Source organism: Pseudonaja textilis, chromosome 1 (genome assembly GCF_049901715.1).
Source record: "Pseudonaja textilis isolate UNSWEBS1 chromosome 1, rPseTex1.2, whole genome shotgun sequence".
NCBI lineage: Eukaryota > Metazoa > Chordata > Lepidosauria > Squamata > Elapidae > Pseudonaja > Pseudonaja textilis.
In genome coordinates this window covers 40,876,224-40,893,521 of record NC_141990.1, presented here as the reverse complement: position 1 = coordinate 40,893,521, position 17,298 = coordinate 40,876,224, and the positions used below count along the sequence as shown (strand labels likewise).

The window sequence follows — 17,298 nt, the reverse complement described above, 5'->3', positions numbered from 1 at the left end:
CTCTGCCCCAACCTCTCCATTGCATCACCAATAGGCATCTGGGTTCTTGAAAGCCAATTTTTTAAAAAAGTGTTCCAGAAGGATTGCTTGCCCCTTGATATATAGAAACAGCTTTTTTTCATATACACTCTGGGCCATTTTTTAAGGCTTTTTGCAATTTTTTAAGCAAATATAAATTTAAAGCTTCTATTGATTAGTGGAACCAATATTCTGCTGGGTGTTTTAAAGAGAATGTAATTGCTGGAATCTAGACCCAAACTGATAATAACCAAGGATGAATATAGATTAGGAGGAGTAATTTGCATCTTTTAGTAAAAACTAGATTTTGAGAATGGAAAGTAAATACCTTATTCTTTTATTTAAAGTACACATTTAGTGCTATATTATTTAAATAGAAATGCCAGAAGACAATGGCCATACTGGCACATAAGAAAAAGATAGGAATCCAGGCTGCATCAAGCCACAAATTCCTGCTGGAGAAGAACATTGGCTCCTGCTTTGTAAGTTGGTAAACAATCCAGTCAGAGATAACTTACTATAACATCTAAAGCCAGGATTATGGTTTATTGCATGCATTCAAGTCAGGATTGTAGGGCAGTTTTAAATCAAAGCCTAAAATTAGTCTTATTTGTGTAGAATAGCTCCTTTTCATTTCTTAAAAATATCTGTATTTCTGTTCTCCTGTTCTTCAGAGTGGCTCCAAACAAGATGCATCAACCATTAATCACAGATAGGCTAAGACCGTCAGTGGGTACCAGCCTTGATGGTGATATACTTGCTCTGGTGCAGACACAACATGATTCTGAGTTTTAGAAGCCACTGATCCAGAGGAGAAAGAAGACATTACCTTCTTGCTCTGCTTGTGGGCTTTCCAGATGCATTTGTTTGGCCAATGTGGGAAGCAGAAGGCTGGGTTAGATACACTTTTGGTCTGGATTTTCTGCAGATTATAACGAAACAGTTATGAGGAATCTGAGAATTTAGATGTTGGTGACCAATGATAGCAATAGCACTTAGACTTATATACTGCTTCACAATGCTTTGCAGCAGTGGTAGGATTCAATTTTTATTACTACCAGTTCTGTGGGCATGGGTTGGTGGGCATAGCAAGGGAAGGATACTATAAAATCTGCAGTCAAAGGTGGTATTTGCCGGTTCTCCAAATTTCTGCTGCTGGTTCTCCAGAACTGGTCAGAACCTGCTGAATACCACCTCTGCTTTGCAGCCCTCTCTAAGTGGTTTACAGAGTCAGCATATTTCCCCCAACAATCTGGGTCCTCATTTTACTGACCTCGGAAAATGGTCAGTAAACCTTCAACCTTCAGCCAGTGAGAAATCAATATCAACCCAAGTGCAACATAAGAATGATTTGAAGGGGGAGCAGATCTGTACTAAGAAATTTTTATTTATTTAATTTATTTGTCAGACTTAGATATCACCCATCTCACTCTCAAGAAGAATGCAATGTAGTGATTTGCAAATGTTGGATGCTCTATGACATGGGAGGTTCAGCTGTGCAACTCACACATCATATAAAATTTAGGCTAATCTTTGTTAGTGGTTAAAACTTTCATGTTAAATGTTCAGGAACAGATTTTGGTTATAAATTTTGCTATTGCATTGAACTAGAATTGTGGCAGCAATTGTAACTTTCAGCTTATGTTTTAGTTTAGATTTTTTTGTCCATTCACATAATAAACTCATGGAAATATGAGCAGGTAATACATATATATTTATTAATATATATTAATAACATTTTGTTATCTTGTTTATTTCTGATGTAGGATGTATGAATCATGCAAATGCTGACATTAATCAGTTCACAAATGGATGTTGAGAGCATCATATTGAAATCACCTTGCTTAAATGAGTTAATACATTTATGAAGCCACACCTGGGAAAATCTGGTTTTGAAGGACAGCATACAGATTTTAAAAACAAAAATAATTAAAATAATTAAAAGAAAACACTCACAGTATTATATTGGTATTCATCTTTCAAAAACAAGAAACCATTAAGAATGGTGAAGAATTAAATTTGATAGGATTTCATTCACTCTCTCTCAGCCCAACTCACTTCCAACTCATTCTGTTTTATAGGGAAAACAGGATGAAGAAGGGATATTAGGTATGTTCACCACTTTAAGTTATTATAAAAATAATAAAAGTGGGATTTAAAAAAATCTAAAATAAGTAAACTAACAGAATGGAAGGGATCTTGGGGTAGTTTAGTCCAATCCTGAGCTCAAGCAGGAAATTTCAGACAAATGTTTTGTTTTAGGGTCCTCCATAATTTTTAAAGATGGGAAGGATCCCGAAACAAAAATGTTTATGAAACACTGCTGTAGAAGCAAAGTGGGGGAAGCCCATCCTTTCTTCTTTGTGACAATCTTTTGGAGATTTGTAGATTTGGCCTCTCCAAGTCTCCTTGCTTCCCTTAGATGGGAAGATGATTGGGCTCTTTTTATTTTAGGACTTTGGAAAAACTGTTTATTTTGAATAGTGTTATTTTGTTTCATTGTTGATAATATTACATCTGTTCTTTAGCCATGGTATTTGACCTTTGTATGTTTAAAGTATATTTCTAAGTGTTATTTTTAGGGGGCATTTTAATACTACCTTGTGGGCCTGTTTAAGCCAGAGAAATTTCATCAAATGAGTTGAAATCAATGATTTTGTGTTGCTAATATTGTTTACAAAAAAAGGACATTATGTTTAGGTGTCCTGGGCCATCCCCACCCCCATATTTAGGATCAAACATTCTCTTAACCAGAAGGGACATGGGAATGGTGAAGGGATTTAGCCAGCTTTGCATGAAAATAAATAAAGACAAACCTCAAGAGTTCCAGTGGGGGTGAAGAAGGGGAAGTTGTTATGCACACAGACAGTACTGACAGAAAAGGAAGATATAAACCAATGTTTAGCATAACAGTAATATTATTTATTTCCAACCAAACAGTATCACCAGGTGCTTGATACCCCTTTCAACTATAAGAGATGCAAGGCCTTGACAAAGCTGGAGCTCTAACTAAAATGTGGAAATTCTAAGATATGGAAGAATAATCGGAAGACAAGACTGACTGAAACAAGGAGACACAATCTCATTAGCAAAGCATGGCTGATTAATAAATTCAACCAGCCAGGAAACTGTCAAGCCAATAAAGGATAGTAGGAACAGGGAGCCATTATTTAGTGGCTGAGTGAGGGAAATTCCCCTCCCATCTCACCCTCTCATCAATAAATCACTGTCCTCTATTAGTGCCTATGGGCTGGTATATTCTGACAAGGAGAAAGTTCCCAGACTAAATGTAAAAAGGATGCAGAGGATGATACCGGAATAGGAAAATTTGTCAAAAACCATTATTTGCAGCTATGTAAAATAAGTGTTGACAAGATTTTACTTGCTAGGTAAATATATGGGAAATGCATTTGATTCTTGAATCTATACCCTACTTTTCTGTCAAAGATTGGTGCCCAAAGCAACTAACAATAAAACAAAACACAAACTCAAAAGGGTATTGTTAAAACAACATCTAAACTAATTTAGCTACCAAGTTATATCTGAAGAAAGACTTAATGATTCATAATAGCTATTTCTTTATGAATATGTAAACTGTTAATAGAGAGACAAACAAGGAAAGAGCAATAGATGCATGGATGAAATGGTTTAATTCTCTGAATATATTGAGAAAACATTATATCAAGTGAAAATATTTATGTTTACTGATAAAAAGTGATGGGCAACTTTCCTGCTATACAATCAATCTAAAGGTGGTCCGTGAGAAAATTTTGGTGATCCGCAAAGAAATGTCACCCCCAGACACCCCCCCCAAAGCAATTAATCCAGACTGTGCAGGAACACAAGGCTGCACCACCCACATGGCCCATGGGAACCCTCCCTGCCCACTCACTCCTTACCTGGCAAACTTGCCTGCTAAGTTGCTATTTTTCCTTTTTTCCCCCAACCATCAGCTATTCTGCTGTGCTGTGAGATTTAGATCAGCTAGAAAACAGGAAATCATTGCATTTCTTGCTTTCTTTCTAATCTTAGATCTTTGGCTCTGCTTTTAACTAGTCAAACCTTCCTTAGAACTGAAGCAGTGCAGATTTAGGTAGCCAATGGCAGAAACACAGATCTCTAAGTGAATCTGTGATTCTGTGAACAACTCAATCTGCCTGCCTGCTCTGTCTGATTTTGGGAAAAAGTTGCTCTTTTTAATAAAAAAATTCAATATTTACATATATGGTATGTTGTGAATTAATTTTATGGGTTTGCTTGCAAGCAAATTTTATGTGATAGGCTCAGCTAGCTGATGGCAGAAAGATAGATCGCTGAATGAATCTGTGATTCTGTGAGGAACTCAATCTTCCTGCCTGCTTTGCCTGATTTTGGGTGAAAGTTGCTCTTTTTTTAAATAAAAAATTCAATATTTATATAAATATTTATAATATTTACATACAAGCCATGCCCAGCCAATCACATGACCACCAAACCACACCCACAAATTAGGTCATGCCCACAGAACCGGTTGTTAAAAAATTTGAATCCTGCCTCTGTGTGTGTGGGAGAGGGAGAGAGAGAGGTTGGATCAGATCTCTCTCTCTCTCTCTCTCTCTCTCCCACCAACGCCAGCAAGCCACCGTCAGTCAAAATTCACATTAGTGGTCCCCAGGATTTAAAATTATGAGTTTGGTGGTCCCTGAGGTCCAAAAGGTTGGAGACCCCTGTTCTAAAGTGTCCTCTAAGCTAGGGGTTTCAAACTCAAGGCCTAGGGGCCAGATGCAGCCTATGTGGTGCTTAGATCTGGACAGTGGGACCACCCTGGAAACAGTGAAGGACTGGCCCGTGGTGCCTTTGCCAGCAAAAACAGAACTCGGGAGGGCTGCACATGGCCCTCATAAGCTCCATTTTCTCTGGCAAAAGGTTGCAGGACATCTTCCCTGCTGAAAACGGAGTTTGCGAGGGCCACGCATGCCCCCCCAAGCTCCGCTTTCATTGGCAGAGCATTCAGGACACCACAGGTGCCTCCCCCAACATGAGTGACATGCTGGCCATGCCCACCCTGGCTCCACCCACCCCGGCCTTCTGAGATCAAACACAACCCTGCTGTGGCTCTCAATGAAATCAATTTTGACACCCCTGCTCTAAGCTATCTGTATCAACTATCCTAAAATGTAAACTTTAATTTAATGAACAATAGCTGTTTTAAGGAATAATCTGATAATCCTTATTGATCTGCCTACATTAACTCAGTCAGAAGCCCATCTTCCCTTGGGTAAAATATTATTTGAAATGCATGGGAATCATAATGTTCTGTATTTTTTTTTCTGCAGTGCTTTTTTTCCCTATGCTTTTAATAGGTTCTGCCATGCTACCTCTGAACATACTTCTCTTAGCAACTGGATGGGATATTTAAAAAATAGTATTATTACTTTTATTTATTGATTTATCAGATTTCTATCCTGTCTTTCCTCTAGAAACTCTGCAGCATATGCAGTACTTTCTCCTCCATGTTTCTCCATAACAAAAATCCTGTGTGAGAGGTTGGACTGAAAGAGAATAACTGAAAGGTATGCAATTAGCTCCACAAGAGTTTCCAGTTCCAACATGTTAACCATGACCCCAACCATAAAATACATGCTGCAAAAATAATATATGTTATTGTGAGAATATTATTAACAGTGTAATTGTAAGGGAGACTCTGATGAGTGTAGCTGAGGTGCCATTCAATACTTTGGCCTTTATAGATAGAATAGAATACTTTATTGGCCAAGTGTGATTGGACACACAAGGAATTTGTCTTGGTGAAAATACTTTCAATATACATAAAAGAAAAGATACATTTGTTAAGAATCAAGAATCATAACGTACAATACTTAATGATAGTCATAGGGTACAATCAGCAATCAAATCATACTAGGAAACAGTCAGTATAAATCGTAAGTATACAAGCGACAAAGTTACAGTCATACAGTCACAAGTGGGAGGGGAAGGGTGATAAGGAGTGATGAGAAGATTAACAGTAATAGTAGTGTAGACTGTTTTTTTTTTCAAATATGCATTTTTCTAAAGTTTTTCTTGGTTTTACTCTTGAATTTTTCTTTGTATAGCAAAGTTAGAAACATAAACTATTTCCTATTTTTTATCCTTACGAACTTACTTCAAAATTTGCCCCTTTTTTAGGTTAGTTGGTTATTCTTTCCAAGATAATAAGGTCACCATACACACAGTTGGCACTTACTTACCTGTTACAGTATGTCTGAAAAGACAGCCTAAGGAAGGGGGGGGGGGGCAGACAGTATTTCACCATTACTCCCCAGAGCCCTGACCTCAGAAAATTCTAGACCTACCCATCAATTTTTTTTCCCGAGAAGACATCTCCAAGTCAAATTTGACTCCAGGTGGCTGCATCCATGCAGTTTTCCTGGAATAGTTATGAAGATAATTTCCTACTGCTGCCTTCTTTTTCCCCGTCCCCATTCATCCAGTTCCCCTAGATTTTCCAAGGGTGTCTCAAACCAGAGCTGATTTTGCTTCGCTTGTAAGATCAGCCAAGGGTGGTTAGGTGCTATCAGCTGCTGAGAAGACAAGGCCTAGCTGCTTCATTATGGGATATATAAAGGATAAAATAGCCAGAACCAAAGTTGCATATCTAGGTTCAGGAATGCAGATAGTCCTTGACTTACAGGAGTGAGCTTAGTGATCTTTCAAAGTTATAATGGCACTGAAAAAAGTGACTTATGACCAGTGGTGGGATTCAATTTTTTTACTACCAGTTGTGCGGGCATGGCTTGGTGGGCATGGCAGGAGAAGGATACTGTAAAATCTCCATTCCCTCCCCACTCCTGGGAGAAGGTTACTGCAAAATCCCATTCCCTCCCCACCCCACTAACCTGCTTTCCAGCTCTGTTCTCCTGTGCAGGGCAACAAAAGAAGACCCAGCCGATCAGCTGGGACTTGGGAGGCAGAGGATAGATTGGGGCAGGGCCAGTCAGAGGTGGTATTTGCCGGTTCTCCAAACTACTCAAAATTTCTGCTACCGGTTCTCCAGAACTGGGCAGAACCTGCTGAATACCACCTCTGCTTATGACCATTTTTCATAGCTATGTTTCCAACATCCCCATATTCATGTGATCAAAATTAAGATGCTTGGCAACTGGTTCATATTTATGACCATTGCTGCATCCCAAGATCATGTGATTTCCCCCTTTGCAACCTTGTGACAAGCAAAGTCAATGGGGAAGCCAGATTCACTTAACAACTGAGTTACTAACTTATCAGTTGCGTTCACTTAACAATGGAGGCAAAAAAAGATCGTAAAATGGGGCAAAACTCACTTAACAAAATGCCTCACTTAACAACATAAATTTTGGGCCCAATTGTGGTCGTAACTTGAGGACTACCTGTATAGAGATTTTGGAATGGTGTGGATGTGTTTTACTATCTCCCTTCTGTGGAAGACTTCAGTACAGATATTGGCTTTCTATTGATCAAAACATTAGGACACGGACCTGAAAAGTTTTAGGCGACTTTGTTGTTGAAATTTGGCTGCATGGACGGCAACACAAAGTGGTTTGCAGGATCCAATCTGGGTGGGTCACCGAGAGCAGAAGTTCTGTCTTCTGGGCTTTCGGACTGGAGCAAGATTATCGTGGGACCTGCCTATTCGCCTTCATTTGTGGAAAAAGTGTTTTACTGACCTTGATCTTAACCTTCATTCAACCAGGCCTAGAGCAGATGGCAAGGTGAAGGAAAGGGGCAAGCAAGCCATCGCCTCTACAAACAGTCTGATTAAAGCGAGGCAAACGTGGTTTTGGATTTTCAGGTAGGCACATTAATGTGTAACAGTAAAAGGAAAAGCGTTGGGACTCGTGTTGATGCCCATCTTCAGGGAAATTCTCTCGGGCTAGCCTGGTTTGAGAGAAATTCCCCGAAGATGGGCTCCAGCGCGAATCCGAAAGGTCGGAAGACAAAACTTCTGCTCCCGGTGACCGACCCAGATTGGAACCTGCAACCTTGTCCTGGAACACGCATTTTCGCCTTCACTGGGAGAATATCCTTCCAGCGTTAAAGTCCGGGGTGGGGGGAAATACTGTCACACACAGGCAAAAACCGTTCGGGAGATAACGGGATAAAGGGCATTCTTGTATCCGGAATACGTGAAGAGAGTAAATGGGCGCCTTGGGCTTTCATAAACGGGGCCACCTGTGGCTCTTCGCCTCATCGCCGAGCGCGCGGGTTCGCTTGTGTCCGCGGCCGCTCGCGCGCGCCGCCGCCGCCGCAGCCTTCGAACCACTCCGTTGACCTCCCTCTCAAACAAATCCTGGAAAGTTGCAGGACAAGCGGGGAGGAGGGGAAAGGAGGGCGGGCCTAGAGCCGAGCGCCTCGCTTGCCCATTGGAGGACACTCCGGTCGGCCGCTCCAGCTGGAGCCGGAGTCCGGGGCTCAGGAGTCGGAGACAGCCTCCCCCCTCCTCCCCAACCTCCTCCCGGAGCACCCGGCCAAGGCTTGACGTTTTAAAGGGAGCCCTGAGCGCGTCGCTGCTTCCTCAGATTTTACGGAGCCTGAGAAAGGGAGACGCGGCCAAGAGTCGCGGCGGGCTCTCGCTGCCCCCTTTTTCTTCCCTGAGCGGGCTGTACAATCCTCGGCAGTGTCCTGAGACTGTACGGTCAGCTCAGGGACGGCAGCCTACTTCGGCGACCTTCGTCCTTCTGCTTCGCGTCTGACTGTGCGGAGGGGGGGGCGCCTTTGGCGGCAAGGAATCTGAAGCGCGGGGAAGGCAGAAGCGGCGAAAAGGGCGAGCGAAGCTACTCAGCCCAGCGCCTATCAAAGGCCTTCAGGGACCTTCCCACCCACTGAAGCCAGACAGCTGCCCCCCTCCCTGCGCCCAGCCCCGCCGCCTGGATCTCGGTGCGCTCTTAGCCCGGCGGGACGCCCGCGGGAGCCTTCGCCGTCCTCTCCCGGCGTTTGGGTTAAGCAACGAGCGGGGGGAAAGAGCGAAAAGGTTGCAGCAGCGGGAGCGGCAGAGGCGTCCAGGATGACAGCTGAGAAGGAAAAGAAGAGGTAAGCGGAGGAGGAGACGGGGCGAAGAGGATGGAGGCGTCTGGACAAACTGAACCGAAGGGTAGCTTCTTTCGCCCGTCCCAGTAAAGTGCGGTTAAAACTAGATAAAAACAGCAGTTGTAGAACAAGCAACAACAGCAGTAATAACAACAACAGTAAAGCCGCTCTCCGGAGTGCAGCCGATTGGAAGGGCAAGGTCCCAGGGACGACGATCTTACGCAGTAACGGGCATCTGTCTTCGGGAAGGCGGCCCCTTTAAAATATTTTTGGCTAGGGATTGCCTTGCGCGCCGGAGGTTTCGAAATTGAAAATACTACCCTGATTGGAAAGATACGCGCTTCGCTAGTTAACCTTTAAACTTTTCGGTAGGTCTTCTAAGCAGCCAGGAAGCTCCGGGAGTTTTTAGGAGCGTTTGCTTGAAGGCGAGGGGGTTAAGCCTGGGTTGAATGGACAGAAGTGAACGGACCCGAAAGCTGGATCTTAACATGCTCGCTTCGTGCTTTGATTTGGGGTGGGGTGCGGGGGCGGGGTGCTTCGGAAACCCCATTGATCTCAAGGAATGGGAGCGAGGAGCCTGCCTGGTGAAGTCTTCCTTTGAGATCGAAGGGGTTTCTAGGACCTCCGCGCCGGCGGCGCCTGAACGCCGCTTCAAATTTCTTTTAATCGTTGAGTCCGAAGCATAAATGGCGTCGAAAAGGGGGGGGGGGTTGCCCCCTGCGAGGTGCGGGACCCCGTCCTCCAGTGACTGGGCTAAGATTGGCAGAAGCGTAGAAGGTGCTTCCAGCCTTACCTGCCTGCCCGCCCGCCGCGAAAGTTCAGGGACGACTTGCATCCACAGTTAGGGACCGCGCTCGGAAAAGGATTTGCATTTTCGGGGCAGAAGGAGATTGCCAGGATGCGCGCCTTTGCAAACAAAACCGCTTTTAAGGAGGGAGCCACGATTATCTAACAGGCTCTCCGGAGATGAGGGAGAGAGAACAACAAGCCCCCAGTGTCCTCAAGCAGTGCTTTATTCTGGGATGCTAATTCTAGTCTTTTAGGGTCTGGGTGAGGTCTCTAAAGAGCATCTGGTCCACTCCTTCCCGAATCGTGAATGATTTAATTTGCCCGGTACTTGAAAAAACAGAGGTGATTTTATTGTATTTTTTTCCCTGCTGGAGGAGGAAAAGGTTCATTCCTGGGGATGGCAGGAGAATGCAAGATTATTTGATTCCCCTTACAAGGAACCACTGCTGCTCCAGAAATTGCCATCAATTTTTCAATGGTCCCCAATCTGAGAGAAGCTAGACATCAAAAGGTACTGAAGTTAGGATCTACCCCTTCATAATTCCATTACTCAGTGCCCCACCCCCCATTTTCCTAGTTTTGTACTTGACAGGAGATAAAACATGATGTTTGTCTATTCATCCATACTCAGCCTGCCAACAATGGTTATGACTTGTTGGTTTCAAAATTTTCAGGATAGATATTATATAGATTTCTTAGCCAAAAATGGTTTTTGGATTAGCTTCCGTTGGAAGAGCAGTGGCTTTTCAAATATATTGCTCTGAGCAAACATCTTGAATTGTACTGAAATAGTTCAGCAGGACAAGGACAGTTCAAGGAAAGCTTGGTTGGATAGAAGACTCTAACCTGTCACCCATTGCTTTGTGTTTTATGGGGATTGTTATTTGGATCAGCTGATGGCCACTAGGATCTGCAGGTTGTTTCATGCAGGATGTTTCATGCCCATCGAACTCAGATGGCAGGCCATTGAAGGCAACTTTCTCCAACGTGGTGTCTTCCACACTATTGGATTACAACTCTCAGAACCCTGAGCTAGTATGTTCAACATAACCTGGAGGTTCTGGCTTGCATAAGGCAGCCTCAGAATGGTTAAGGTTGTTTCTTGGTGTGACAAATTAAGCCAGTTCTGAAAATCAAATATATTTGGAGTTGGAGGTAAAGGCACATAGCCTCCAGAAAGGGTTATAATTAAAGGGTTTGCAATTAGGATTATGCAACATTCCTCCTCCCCAAAGTCCATGTACATCAGATTATCTCCCATTTTCCCAGATTCCATTTATGTCCTTCATCTTCATTGCAAGGTATTGACTGTGCAAAGGAGGAATTTCAACAGCTTGTCTTCTTTAAAATGTGTTGTCTGGGAAGATACTCTTCCACAGTACCATGGATTTTATTTCTAAACTCTCCAAAGTAGTTTTGAGTTGGTTTAAAGTTGCCTTTCTCTTGTTAATCTCAAAACACAGAGAATGCATGAAGCAAGCCATTAATTGATTAATAGAAGGTACCATCCTTCAACTAATGTTCCTCCCCATTGGTGGCCCAGTTTGTCCTGTATAACATGTAAACATTCAAAATCAGAAGCTGTAAAACCACCAAGGTACAAGCTACTATTCTTCTGATTGTTTTATTAACAATGCAGAGAAATGACAGCATGAAGCCACAGTGGCTTAATTTGTCTGAGGAGAAAGAATAGCTGAGGAACTAGGTGGCAGAGTAAGGACCTTTCCTCATGGCTGTTTTGTGCCATCCGTACTTCTTGAGTTGGCTGAAAACTCTATTACCAGACAGTTCTGCCAGTGTGAAGTTTGATACCTCATTACTGTCTCTGTTCTGACTAACTATGGAAGTAAGGCTATCCTGATTTTTTGCATGCAGCAGATAGAATTTGCTTCTACATACAATCTAGTCCTAGGTGGTGGGGAAAAGTCACTCTAGGAAAACTGGACAGGGTCTGAGCTGAATAAAGTGTAATTGACTGAAGTTAGAAAAGGAGCTGAATCACAAGCAGTATGGTAAATAAAGGTTTAAATAAAATATTTAAGTTTTTTTTTCATATTTTGCTCATAAAGTAATGGAGGATCATTTCAGTGTTATGCTGTGATGGCCTGTTATGTTATTTCTGTGCACTGTTACACCATTTTGCTATTTCATTGCTGCTCTGTTTCAAAACCCAACAAGTAGTTTTGTTTACACTTCATGGCCACTATATCTGGCTCTTTTTAGAGATGGAGCAATAGAGGTGCAGCAGATAACTCTAATCAGGAACCAAAAGGTGAGGGGCTGGTCTGCATATTTCTGTATCTGCCTGCCCTTCTGATCTCATTTGCAACTGCCTAGGACTTCATGTATGACATAATGGATGTTGAAGTGGAGCAGATTCTGTACACACTGGAGCTGTGACTCAATGTTTCTGGTTTAGGCAGCAAAAAACACTGTTTTAACATTGGCACCTAAGTCAGATTTAAATCTGCCTCTTTTGTGAACTGTGAAAAAGGTAAAAGCACTAGCACAGAATCATCACAGGAAAAAAAAACCAAATGATGTTGCTTGACAGTTTTCTGCTTGAGGTGATTCCAGCTAGAAAAATTAATTCACTCCACTATTTCTGTACTGTAACAGCCAAGTTAAGTTTGTGCAGGGCAATCATAATTATAATTAACTGGAAATAAATATGGCTACTTTTAGTAGTACTTATTCCCATCTAAATGTGAAGAGGATAATAACATTATCTGCTGAGTCCTGAAAATAGATTTTTCCTCTTAGCTTTCGTAAAAGCTTGTTCTTTTTGAATTTTACTCAGTTTGATGTTACTTTATTTTCTTATACCAATATAGCAAGGTCTATATTTTTCCATTCATTCATGTCTCAATTCTCAGAGACTGCGTAGACTAGTCCCTGCTGTTTTCTTAGCGAGATTTTTTAGAAGTGGTTTGCCATTGGCGCCTTCCTAGGGCTGAGAGAAGGTGACTGGCCCAAGGTCATCCAGCTGCTGTGGCTTGGATTTGGATTACATTACAACTGATTGAAAGTAGCCATTTATTTCAGTGTGCCTCTACTCTATCATTATTTGCTTATTTTTAAACATTTTCCTGTAACAAAATGTACTTAATTTTAATATATTATTTTGAATACAGCTCAATTTATTTCAAATATTCTGTGAAACAAAGTAACATAGCAGCTTCTATCGCAACTATTTAAGACAATAACATGTTAAAAAACATTGAAAGTAAAAGTAATAAACTGTATAAAGACTGTTTTAATTAAGTTAGCTTCTCTGTCAATCATTTGCCTGTCATCGTTGATATCCTGAGAGAATGGACCCTCAAATTCTCTGGTTCACATTAAGTTCTAGTCGTTCTGATTGTTGTTCTTACAAGATCTATGTATGCCTCTCTCTCTCTCTCTCTCTCTCTCTCTCTCTCTCTCTCTCTCTCTGTGTGTGTGTGTGTGTGTGTGTGTGTGTGTGTGTATGTGTGTGTGTGTGTAGTGAATCAGCTTCAATATAGTTGCTGATATACTATTTACCAAAACTTTACATCAAATAAAGTAAAAACAAACATGTGGCTCCTTCTTTAGAAAGGAAGTAGGCTAAATGAATATATCATCATTGTCTAATAAATATATGATTAATACTTTTGAGAAGAGGGAAATTTCCCCAAATAATTGCTAATGGATATGATAAGTCAAGACAAAGCATTTTTGAGTTATGCTAATTCAAAAAAGAGGCTTAAAATGGATACATATTCTTTGTTTTTGAAATTAAGTTAAGTTAGATATGCTTATGCTGGACTAGGAACAATTGTTTTAACAATAATTTCACATTATAAGCAAAATTGAAATTGTAAATGTCTCTGTTTTGATCTCTTGTCTTTTTACATAGTTTGTTATAATTAATATTTAGCTATAACTAACTATAACTATTATAACTATGTAATAATAATAGTTTTAATTATTATTACTATTAAACTATTATGTTTAATATTTTATATTTTTTAAAAATTAATGTATTCCTTTTTTGGCTTTTGTGTAGACAGGCAGTATTAAATTTGCTTGTCACATTTTAAATTACTATTATAATCGAGCAGAATGTATTTTCTTAGAATCAGGTATCTTAGATTTTATTTTTTTATTTGGCTATCTAATTCATGATGACTCCGGGCAGCTTACAAAAATATACCACAAATACAAAACCCCCAATGATTCACTAAGGATTATTGCCATGTAAACAGGTATCAAATTATAGTCATATATTGCAGTCCTATGTCTTTTTGTTCAGAAAACAAATTCAGTTTATTATTAGATACTTGTATTTTATATTTATCTCAACAAATTTGAGAAGTCCTTAACATGGGTTGATTTAAAAGAACAAAATTAAATTTCTACAGAAAAATATTTTAAAAATTCATTTAGGAGCCAATAAGCTTCAGACCTTGGGTGTAAATATTTTGCAGAGGCCTTGTTATATAAGATACAAAAAAGACTCATATGTTGTATTACTAAATTCACTTTTATTGATAGTGGCTTTTAATTTAAAATGAAATATTGGAATCTGTCTTAATTATAAATAGAAAGGCAACTATAGCATTTTATTTTTATTATATGCATATTTTTGTATTTTTTTAAAAAATATTCTAAACCACTCAGAATCACTTCATGGTGAGATGGGCAGCATAAAAATTTAATAAGTAAATTTTATACATATATATAAACACACAGATACACAGATACACAGACAAACAGATACACAGACAGACACACACACACACACACACACACACACACACACACACACACACACACATGTGAGAGAGAGAGAGAGAAAGAGAGAGAGAGAGAGATCTGGCATTTTATGGATATGCAAAAATTTAAATTGGCACTGTCATTTTATGGAATGTTCTATACATGATTAGAAAAGAATGTTTGTACAGTTCATAATATTATAATATTCTTATGAATTTATGGATTACATACATAGAGTTTGGAGAAAAGTATTTTGATGTTGGTGCATCACAAATGAGGTTTCAAGGAGATACACTTGCAAAATGAAGAAAGGGATCATTGCAAAATACTTTATGCTAATATAGAGAAAAAAATGTCCCATTTGCTATCTGTCCATTTGCTATCTGTCCATTAAAAAAACATAAACTATAATTAATTGAAGTAACATTTCTTACCCATTCATACACCTAAAATTTGTTGTCTAATGCAGTGCCTAATGATAGAGGCAATTCCATCCCCAGAAATACAGATATCTTCAGAGATACTATTAGGAAATCAGCAAACCTGAAATCAAGGCCCTCTTACAATCACGTGCTTGAGATTTTAACATTTATTGCTGCAATACTATCTTTTATTCTTAAACTGATTGTCTCAGGTGGATAAGAGTGGTCATTGTACAGGTTATGGTGGTTAGACTGCCTGATACAAAAAAATAAAAAGTGAAGGGGTACAGTAGTTTTGTCGCTCTTTGAAAACTCTGTTCCTTCACAATCTTCAGAAGGTTCTGAAAGAATGGCTTTTGTGTCTGATTAAGGGTAGAATAAAGAGTTTGCTATTCTACAACCATCTTAAAGCGAAAAGCAAATTAAAATCATTCAAGCTTCAAACCCTATGCAGGCTTACTCAGGAGTAAGTCCCACCCAGCACAATGGGAGTTAATTCTATTTACACATGAGACTTGTAATATTTAGTGCTGTCTCTGTTGCTGTGCCTCAGATTAGAATGACCAGATGTCCATTTCTTGTTGGGGCAGATTTCCTGTTTTCTTTTTTAAACGCAATGTTCCAGCGTTCTGAGAACATTTCAAGCTGAATTCTTGAAAGGTCTTTTTATTTTATTTAATCAGAGCCCTTGCATTCTCCTGAAAATGTAATTAAACATTTATTGTTGCTGTTGCTGAAGACATTTACAAGGCCAAGTAGATCTTCTTGTTTTGTCTACAAGAAGCAAGTGTGTTAATTTGGATTACCAAATACAAAATGTAGCAAATGGAGGCTGGAGTGAAAAGTTCAGTGACCTTCCATGTTATCACTGCAACTCATTTTTGTATTATTATTTTTTTCCTAATTCATGGAGGCTGACAATGCTTCATCAGTAAGACAAATATCAGCACTAATTGTAGCACCAAGTCACAGCGATATTACTTCCCTCTGAGATCCTAAATCTAGCAGTAAGATTCAATAAATATTCAGATGTAAAAACAAAATTGTAACACTATCACATAATTTGAATAAGAATTATGAATTAAACTGACTATATGCAGTTTGGATAAAAGAGTTTAGATGAACGTCTTGAACTTTTGTGAGTGATATGGTAATGGAAAAAAACAAAACAATCCACATTTGTAGATTGCTAATCAAATAATTTCTCCTCCCTCCAATTTCTTTATTATAATAGCAAAAGTGAATAATTAACTCCCATAAATATCAAATACTGCAAAATAACCCCAGAAATACAAGCACAACTATTTACTATTTGGTGGAATGACTTAAAACAAAAACCTTGGATATTTGTCTCAAGACAGTTATATAGTAGTCTAAATACTGGAAAAGTAAGGGAAAGGTCAGGATAAAGTTATGACACATTCCCAAAATTTGGCAAGAAAATTATGTGTATGCAACTTCAAAGATACTGCTGTGGATAGGAGACTTGAAAATGAAGTACCTTGGTGATAGAACATGTCTTTTTCATGCGGGTGATTCCAAATTCAGTTGCTGATATCTCCAGTCAAAAAGATATTTGGAAAAATGTGTGAAAAACTTCATCACAAGATCTTGAACAATTATCACTAGTAGAGTAGACATTTTAGATTAATTTTAGTAGATCAATTAATGGTCTGAAATGGTATAAAATCGACTTCTTTAACGCTGAACTGCTGAACTTCCATAATCCCCAACTAATATAGCCAGTGATCCGGATGGAGATTCCAGAAGTTGTACTTTAGTCCCAATATACTTGGAAATCAAGGTAACGTAACCATTTTATTATGTGAAAGTAAAAGTATGCAAATCATTATCCTAGAAAAATAAATCCTTATACCTTGGCAAATCAGATTACTAAAGCTTTATTATTATACTTGCAGCATTTGCACTGTGCAGTTCAATTTGTTTAAAGTTTGCAGAAATTAGACTAGGATAAAAAATACTTTGTTTTCTATTGCATTTCCTTAGCTGAAGCAACAAATTCATTATTGTATTCCATTTCAGACATTATTTTTATTTTTTGACACAAAGCAAAGTATCAAATGATGTTTTTCCAGAAGACTGGTCTTTTATTACTTTCTCTGATCATGAATGTAATGGAATCAGTCACTTTCTTTGACTAGGAAAATATGCTGGTTTACTTACTTCAAGAATCAAGTTGAGAAATAAATTGTTGTGTATGCAGCCACACTGGGCCTACTCAGAAAAAGATATAACATGAACTGACCCTAAACATTATTAGGTGCCA

General features: G+C 39.5%; 1 protein-coding gene across 1 annotated transcript in view; it reads left to right on the top strand.

Annotated features, from left to right (window-relative positions):
- The first annotated feature begins 8,372 nt into the window (after positions 1 to 8,372).
- The window catches only part of EPAS1 (endothelial PAS domain protein 1), a 93,372-nt gene continuing 84,446 nt past the window's right edge, over positions 8,373 to 17,298 (top strand). Inside the window, exon 1 of the mRNA XM_026695858.2 lies at positions 8,373 to 9,063. Within this exon, the coding sequence (XP_026551643.1) occupies positions 9,038 to 9,063 (26 nt within the window). The 5' untranslated portion in view covers positions 8,373 to 9,037. The remainder of the gene's footprint in view (positions 9,064 to 17,298) is intronic.